Source organism: Cariama cristata, unplaced genomic scaffold (genome assembly GCF_000690535.1).
Source record: "Cariama cristata isolate BGI_N322 unplaced genomic scaffold, ASM69053v1 scaffold19772, whole genome shotgun sequence".
Classification (NCBI taxonomy): Eukaryota; Metazoa; Chordata; class Aves; order Cariamiformes; family Cariamidae; genus Cariama; species Cariama cristata.
In genome coordinates this window covers 5,438-14,301 of record NW_009605747.1, presented here as the reverse complement: position 1 = coordinate 14,301, position 8,864 = coordinate 5,438, and the positions used below count along the sequence as shown (strand labels likewise).

At 55.5% G+C, this 8,864-nt stretch overlaps 1 protein-coding gene across 1 annotated transcript in view; it reads left to right on the top strand.

Annotated features, from left to right (window-relative positions):
• Window positions 1–4,375: 4,375 nt before the first annotated feature.
• The window catches only part of ANO9 (anoctamin 9), a gene marked incomplete at both ends in the record, with an annotated part of 9,919 nt that continues 5,430 nt past the window's right edge, over window positions 4,376–8,864 (top strand). The window contains 8 exons of the mRNA XM_009696110.1: window positions 4,376–4,441; window positions 4,680–4,796; window positions 5,068–5,204; window positions 5,509–5,558; window positions 6,160–6,218; window positions 6,429–6,511; window positions 8,214–8,348; window positions 8,460–8,556. Of these exons, the coding sequence (XP_009694412.1) occupies window positions 4,376–4,441; window positions 4,680–4,796; window positions 5,068–5,204; window positions 5,509–5,558; window positions 6,160–6,218; window positions 6,429–6,511; window positions 8,214–8,348; window positions 8,460–8,556 (744 nt within the window). The remainder of the gene's footprint in view (window positions 4,442–4,679; window positions 4,797–5,067; window positions 5,205–5,508; window positions 5,559–6,159; window positions 6,219–6,428; window positions 6,512–8,213; window positions 8,349–8,459; window positions 8,557–8,864) is intronic.

Below are 8,864 nucleotides of genomic sequence, written 5' to 3'. Positions count from 1 at the left end.
CCGCCGGGTTCACGTGAGACCTGGGGCGAAGGAAACCACGCTCCGCCAGAAACCCCAGGAGCCTCGCCGCTCGTCCCGCCTGCGGCTTCAGCTCCGCCATCCGCCCGGCAGACAGCTCCCCGGAGATCTGCCCGGAGGAGCAAAAGAGGAGAGGGGGAAGAGAAAGGCTGTCCTTCACCATGCAGGTAGGAAACAAACTGCTCGGCTATTGCCAAGAGGTTGCTTGTCAGCACCTCCGACCTATGGCTTGAGAACGTGGCACGCTCCGATCTCTACCGCTCGCGTGCTCTCAGCCTTTAAAGTGCTCAAAACCTGCTGTTCCTCTTTCTGGTGAGCAACCTCCTTCCTACCGCGGACGTGCAACGGGGAACACGGGGCGTGCTGCTGGCTCTGCGCAACCCCGAGGTGCAGCGGGGTCAGGCACGGCCCCAGGTGTTGGTACCGGAGCCCAGGTCAGGGAAGGATGGTTTGGATTAAGGCCAGATCTTTAGCTCATGTAAACCCAGGGAAAGGCACTGTGTGTGGCAGCGGAGGTGACAGCCCCAGGTGTTTCAGGGGCACCCCGAATAAAGCAAGGGGAGAGAGGGAGCTGTGAAGTTTTGTTTCTCTAGCTTGAAAGAGCCAGGCAAACTGTCTTAAGATTGGGGCAGCTAGTAAATGTACAGGTGTACCAACCGCCTGTCCGATTAAAGATTGTCACATTTCTTGGGAAACTATGAGGTAAGGTGGAAGTGCTCCAAGGGAGGCTTTTGCAAGAACCATCCCCGAGATAAAAGCGATTTGATCACCTCGGTGTGGGTGATGGGAACCACTCAAACCCTCACCAATCCACAATCAGAAAGGAAAACAAGGATGCTGGATCCCGTCCGGGTCTTTTGCCCGAGTCACTCACACAGGCGACCACAGCCCCAGCCCAAGGGCACCTGTTACCGTTTCTCTGAAGGATCCGGTGACCTCGCTCAGGGCAGCGGGTTACCCGGCCCATGACAAGGGGACAAGGACCCACTGATACAGCTGGAGAGAAACCAGGCACACTTCAGGGCATGCAAACCCTTTTTAACATCGAAATTCCTGCTTCTCATTGTGCCAGTTACTTCTACACCTCTGCACGGCGCACCTCCAACCCTGCTCCAGCCACGGGGCAGGAAAGTGAAACAGGCACCATCCTCCCTGATCGCGGGGATTAGAGTCCAGGGTTTATACAACCGCCTCCGAGCCAAGGTGGCCTCGCCTGTGCTGCCAGAGCAAAGCAGCCGCAATCAGTGCCACTAGTCCCCCGGGACAAAAAAAAAAATAGAAAAATAAAAAAAAAGCTATTGGAGTACCAGTGATCCGATGTCCCTGCCTTCTGCAGCTGTCCCCGCGTACGAGCCACATCTGGCCCTGAAAGCAGGCTGGGCTCCTGCACAACAGTCTGAGCAGCCAAGGCTTAAAGCAGCCTTTGCCTCGCGAGGATGCCAGCAGCCACCGTAATCAATTAAACCTGCTGACATGCCCTCTTCTGTCATCACAGGTTTCCAAATCCCCCTCTGAATGCAATTTTTATCCGTTACTGCTCTGGAGGTGGCTACTGGGAATTGCCTGTGCTAATCTGCAAATAATTTGCAAATTCCTCCCCATTTTCCAGTCCTACACAGAGGTGCTGGCGGTGTCCGCAGAGCGGGTGCCGGCGGTAAATCACGTTGCTATGGGAACGCAGAGAAAAGCCAGACTCCGCTACCATGACATCCTTATTGCCTAGAGAGCCATACGCAGGCAGCCCAAGGAGCATCCCCACCGACTCTTAGGGCTTGACTGGAAAATTAGAAAGCAACAAGTCCCTCCTGGGATTAAAATCTGCACTTGCTATTTCAGGAACACAGAAAAGCCTGGGCAGGATCTGGCTGCATCAGGTCTGAGAGACCAGCAATGTTATAACCGGGAGTGCTGGTGGAGGAAGGATGCTCTGGGGAAGCTCTGCAGGCTCAGCCCCAATGCTCTGCCCACGGGGAAGGCCCTGCGGCACAGGCAGGGGCCGGCAGCACCCTCGGGGATCCAAGACTAAGGCTTCTGATACTCCAGCCGTCCAGCCTGGCTACACAGACCAAGCCCCACGGCCGGATACGTCCCATTTGTGAGCCTCCCTCGGTAATCCGCCAGCCTCTTCCCCAGGACATGGATGTGCTGGTCAGGATGCTTTTAGCCCCGAGCAGGGGACTGTGCCTGCAGTCGGCAGAGCTGGGAGCCACTGGGAAAGAGAAGCTGCGATGCTAGCAGGTCCATTCACCTCGTCCTGAGCTCTGTTGGGATCAAGACCAGCAGGACAGCTGTGTCGAGGCAGTGACCCCAGTGGCATCTAGGAGCACCTTGAAACCCCCCTGTCCCCAAAGGGTGGTTTCCCCTCCACGTTGCAGGCATCACCCCCCCCTGCGTCTTGACCTAAACCGGGGTACCTTTTAGCAGTGGGAAGTTCTGGTTCTTATTGCAACAGCACCTCTGGGGGAGAACATCCCTCTTCTCAAGCCTTCTCACTTTGGCTTTCTGTTGGCCAGTCTCCTCATGGCTCTTTTACTCTGGGTGAAGCCAGAGCCCCAGCTCCATGTGAGAGGATTTGGCAGAGCATTTCAGCCCTTTCTTCATCCCCGTCCCTTCTGCTCCCATGGCCTCATTCTTCAGTGAAAGCTTGGGATCCAGATCTTACATCAGGGTATGGTTGCACCACCACCGCTCTGCTCCTGAGATTACAGCTGGATGAACTTGTCTGACTGGCCACTGTTCCAGGCCACAACGTCTTTGGTGGCAATGCTGACTGATGATATTCCCATCCCCTGGCAGCTCCTTCCCGCTTCTGTGCTGCCTTGCCGTGCCCTCAGAACAGTGGCATAACTGTTGTGGGGCCACGCCACCAGTCACATCAAAGAACTGCCAGAAAAAAAAACAAACCCCAACGATCAAACGCTGTTTTTAAGACAGGATCCATTCCCCTGCCCCTGTTCACAGCATGTCCTGCAGATGTTGTCTTTATTAAGCTCATTGCATTCACTGGGATCCGAAGCCCAGCTTGCTCTTGCCAATCTCTTGAAAGACTGGTTGGCCTGAGCCCCTCTTGCCTAAGAGGGAACTGTGGTTGCAGAGCCAGGCTGAGGTCACATCAGGGGACCCAGGCAGAGAGGACAGGGACAAAGTGGTTTGAAGCTGATGTGCCCCAGTTCTGGGTGCCCACCAGGTCCAGGCCACCCAAGGGTGCTCGCTGCGGCATCCTTCAGCAGAGGGGCACCCTGGGCTGGGAAATGGCAGAGGGCAGCTGCTGCCACAGGGCCACCTTATTTGCTTTGTGCACCCCCAGAGCTGCACCTCTTGGGTGACTGAGCGTAATTACCCTTAAAGAGTGAAGGTGAGCAGCTTTGTTCACCCCTGCACAGCCCTTCTCCTTGGAGCTGGTAGCACACAGGAGGTGAACAGGCAGAAGCCAACATCAGCGACTCATCTTCCCCTCTCTGTCCCTTGGCCGCAGACCGAGGCATCCGTGGTGTTTTCCAAGGACTCGTTTTTCACCTGCTTTGCTGCAGGGTTGTGCAGGCCTCCGATTGTCTGCGCCTCACTCTCCCTTCACCGGAATTTAAAACTACCTCCCCACCCTCATCAAAAATCCAACACTGCCCATCTGATAGGAACAACTGAAGAGAGGAAAAGGCTGATTAAAGATTGTAAAAACCACTGTAGCATGGAGAAAGAGTTAAGTGTTGACACTTTTCCAGTGCAAACGTCAGGGCATGAGATGAAACAAGGAGTAGTGAAGTCCAGAGCAGAGGGAGGTTTTTTCTCCTGGCCCGTTCCCTCAGCCCCAGGGCACTGGAGACGTTGGGCATTCCATGAGTTCAAGACGAGGTTGCATGCACTCGTAGAGCAGCAGTCCCTCCAGGATCCCTTAACACAAAGCCTTATTTGGCTCAGGAAGACCCCAAACTGGAGACCAGGAGCGTAAGGGAGAAGGTTTCAGGCAGGCCTGATTTTACCCTCCTCCCTGGGCATCCCCTCATGGCTGCTGTGAGAGGAAAACTGTGCCGGAGGGAACCTCGACCTTCTGTTGTAAAGCAATTTTGTCTGCATGGGCTCTGTCTTTTTTGATGTAGTGCAAGCCGCCGTGCCGGTGGTAGACCCTGGAGCGCCTAAACACCAGGTGGGCTTCACTGACGGGCAGGTTTCTGTGTGTCACAAGTAGGGTGCTGCTCACCTGCATTCAACCCCCAGAGCTTGATCCTGATGTGCCCAGCAGGCTCTGATCCAGGGCATCGTGATGCCGTCCAGATGCTTGCAGGGAAAGGTTTGCTCCGTGCCCAGATGCGGGATCTCCCAGGGAGCCCGCTGAAGCCCTCACTGGTTTTCTCTTCTGCAGGATGAAATTCTGTTGACTCCCTGGAGGGACTTTCCTGTCGAAGACACAGACCCACTTGTCCCCCCGGTAAGCTTTGCTCCCTCTGCCCTCACAGCGAGTTCAGCAGAGCTCAAAGAAAGGAGCAAGGCAGTGCCAAGGAAGCAGCTGCCTCAGTTTCCCCATCCCCATTCTCCTGCTCTCTCCCAGTTCCATGGGGCCCTCTGCACAGTCACGATGAAGGTCCAAACCTCTGAGAGGCTGGAGCCAAGAGGGAGAGCTCTCGGCTTGCCACCCCCATTAATTCCCTGGTGTTTTCTGTGGGCAGGAGGAAGAGAAGTGGGATTTCGTCCTGGTAAGTGACATCCACGAAGTTGGCAGTGAGAAGGAGATCAAGAGGAAGAAGTTCCTGGACGAGCTGAGCAAGAAGGGGTTCACCATCAAGGTGAGGGGCTGTAGGAGGAAGAGGCAGCGGATACTTGGCTATCTTGTGGTACCCAGGGTCCAAGCCCGGTTTGGGCTCCTGCAGCCCAGGAGATGGGAGAGACCTGAACCATTGAGCTGATCACCATATCAGTGCTGGAAAATAAACCACTTGGCTCAACCGGCGAGACCCCAGCCCCAGGACTCACACAGGCCCTGGCCCTTGCAGCTCTGCCCCTTTGCCTGCCCCTCTGCCAGCATTGCTCTAACAGCCCTTCTCTTCCACTCACTAGAAAATTGAGGACAAGAAGCTATTTTATGGAGTCCGTGCCCCGAAACACATATTCCAGAAATACCAGTGGCTCCTGAGGAACCCCGACAGCAGGCTGCAAAACTCCAATGCCCATCACGACATACCAGTGACCACGAGGTGGGTATGAGCCAGGCTACTGACTTCCAGCGTCTCACACTCCTCCTTCTCCACACCAGCATGCATTTTCCACCTCAGCTCATAGTTGTGCCAGGCTTTTCGTTTTCCACAGAAGGCCACCTCCACCTACCATGGGCAGAGTTGCCAGCTTCTCACTGTCCACAGCCAGCTTCCCATTTCTTCCCCACTTCCTCCCCCGGATTTTGGTGCACACCTTCTCCCTTGCCTCCCCTGTTTTCCACGGCCATGCAACACAAGTCTGTATGCCCAGAGCAGCCTCTAACCGCAGTTTCTCCTTGCTCAGGATACGGATCGTGAACTTCATCCTGCAGAACACGATGACGCCCGACCTCGGTAAGGGAACGGGGCCAGCAGGAGCGATGCTCACCCTGGATCTGCAGCGAGGCTCCTGCCCCACAGCGGGCACAGGCACCCCCAGCTGCCTCGCTGCCCCCGGGGAGGATGCAGAAGGAGGGGGGGAGAAAGCCAGGGTGCAGCCCAGACAAGTAAATTTGCTGCTGCATCCAGAGGCTGGGAGATTTGGACCGCAGGAACCAGCATCAGCCCTCTACTCCCTCTGCCCAAAGCCCTGACCTCAGCTGCCCACCACCGCTCTCCTGTCTCCCCAGAAGAGCTCACCCATCTCCGACACCCCAGGACGAGCAGGGCAGCACAGGGTGCTGGCTTTCTACCTGCCTCTAAGGACCTGCCTACCTGGCTTGCTCCCAGAGCCAGCCACAACGCAGCCTGCGGCAGCCCGGCAGAGTAGCACAACTGCAAGGATTAGTGCTGATCCCTTCCAAATAGCTCGGCCTCTCCCAGGCACTTTTTCATCCCGTTGCCCCCCACACACCCCCAAGGCTCCAGAAAAAGTTTGGGGTGACTCCGCCTGGCAGGGAGCACATGGGGTGAGAGCAAAGCTTCCCTAATCCTCTCTGTTCTGCTCTGCTACCAGAGAAGCTGCATGACCTGATGAAGAAGAAGGTCTTTGAGGCAACATTTCCCCTGCACGAGGTGAGGCCAAGCACATGGGTGCCTGGGAGGAAAAGCCACGAGAGGTGGAGGAGCAAGACCGGGTTGGGGAGAGCTTTGGGTAACTGGGGCTGCATCAAGACCTCTCTGGATGAAGGGCGCAACAAAGCTCCCGATGGCAGCCTGGGAGCTGGGCTGGGGATTAAGGTTGCCCTAATATTCCTGTATCCAACCAACTTCTCTGCTCTCCAGAAAGAAGAGGTAAGGGAAATCCTAACGGAGAAATGGACTCGCTGGAGAGACATATTTTTCCAACAGCCAATTGAGAAGATCAGGTAACACAGGCAGAAGAGGCAGGGCAGATCCTTCTAATCAAGGGGTCCCACCCGAAACCCAGAGAGCTTTATGCCCTTTGCCAGGCTCCTGTGTTTTCTTTTAAATCATTACTTTGAGCCTGGCTCCCCTCATGAGGACTGGGCTTCTTCTGAAGCCTGCAAAGTTCCTAGCCTAAGGGCTATCCCTGCGGCACCAAGCTCCATCTGCTAATTTTGCTGTACGAAACCACCCCCTCATCTGCGCAGTTTTTAATTAGCCCGTTTCGTTTTCAACCACGCACTCCCGTGTTCAAAGGGAAGGTGAGGTGGGAACAGAGCATCAGTGCAGCACACCTAGCCTGAGGCTGAACTTGGGGCATGAAAGGCAACAAGGGGCTCCTATAACCGCATTAAAACTGAGGGAAGAGCCCAGCTCTTATTTTAAAAGGGGAAGAAAACTGACTCTCCATGGTCGGGAGAAGGAGGGCAAAAAGAACACGCTACTTCATAAAGTTGCCAGTGGGCTCTGTTGGGGAGACGAAACGTTAAAATGGAGATGCGCTCTCGTTCCTTAAATGTTTATTACAGTTTACAAGTCTAGCAGAGGCACTAGGGACACTTAATGCCACAAGGTCAGACAACTCGCCGTTTCTAAGGTCAATGCATCATGACTTACTGCTATCACGGGAGGATTAGGGGGCTGAGTATGAAATCGGGGGGGCAGGGGGTAGGGAGGAACGTTGGGGTCTTAGTTTGTTTTAAACAAAGGCCAGGGAGAACATCACCACCTTTGACTGCTGGTACAAGGCTAATTCCTCTGGAGGACAGGAGGGGAGGCCGGTCCATCAGTCAGTCGTTATCGTCATTTCTTAGCCATGCCTCCAACCCTCTTCCCCACACCAGAAAAACTGAGGTGCTGCCACCGTAACGGGACATGAAAGCATTGCAGGGAGATAGCTGAGCCCAGGAGGAGAAACTGCTCTGGTTTAAGAAACATTGCACCCCGCAGCCCTCTCATCTTCAAGGCAGCGTTTCCAAAGTTGCTCTGTAGGCACTGATTGCGACTTGGTCTCTCAACTGCTCCCACCCCTCTTGCCTGGCATCTGCCCTTGGGTTAGACCCTCCGGGCTCCCTTCACGGAAAGGCAGGAGCCATGCCCACTTCATATGGAAGAATGGCTCTCCCTGTGGCGTATTAACGAAGGGGGAAAGGGGGGAAAAAAAAAAAAGAAATAACTTCTGACCCCTTAGCTGACATCAGTCACCAGGTTGACTGAACAGGAGAAGCCTTCTCTCAGGCTTCTCTAAAGCCCCGCAGGACAGCGTGCCCTGCACCGTGCGGAGCAGACCGAGCCAGCCCCCACAACAGCCCCCCGCTGCTCCCCATCCTGCGTTCATCTCTCAGCACCCCTTTGCCGTGCCGCCCCACGGCGATGTCCCCAATGCACTTCCCCGCGTTCCCAGGTGGTCAGAGCACGAGGAGACCCAGCCACCTCTCCTTGGACACGCTGCTGCTGGAATCCCCTGGGGAATGAATGCTGCACGCCTGTCCTCCGGCTCCTCTACTCAGTTGGGCCAACTCTCCCAATCCCAGCAAAATCCCCAGACAGCCCTGTCCCTCCTGGGCCCAGTATCCCTTTGGGGGTGGAAGAGCACTTTCTAGTGATTCTTAACAACGTGGTCTCTTCCACTGGCCACAAACCACATCTCACCTTTCCTTCTAGGTGCTATTTTGGCGAGAAGGTGGCCTTGTACTTCGCCTGGCTGGGCTGGTACACCTACCTGCTGGGAATTGCTGCAGTGGTCGGACTGGTGGTCTTCGTGGCTGGGATTACTGTTTTCAATTCCAGCCAGGTGAGGTAAGGCAGTTGGAAATGCCGAACGCGCAGCCCGTTCATGAGCCTTTGCTACGCAGGTGGCTTCGAGCCACTGTTACTCTCCTTTGGTTCCCTCTACGCCTCTCTCTCTAGCAAGGAGATCTGTGAAGCCAATAACACCATCATGTGCCCGCTCTGCGACCAGAAGTGCCCGTTCTGGCTCCTCTCCGACACCTGCACCTACGCCAAGGTAGGTAGTCCCCTTCCCAAGACAGGCTCAAGGCAAAGGATGGGCAAACGCTCCCACCTTGTGCTGTTCCCACGCCACTAGAAAGAAAAGCCACCCCAGCAAACTGGCTACACCACGCAGGAATCCTCCACTAACCTCTGTAGTAAGGAGAAGGTACAGCCAGATCGGGGTCTCCATCACCACCAAGAAAGATTTTACCACTAACAAGTCCCAGTGTCCACCCCCTTCCCGCACATTGCCCTCCTGCAGCATCTTTACCTGTCTTGGGGGACTCGGCTGGCAAGAGGACCACTGAGGGCCCTCCCCAG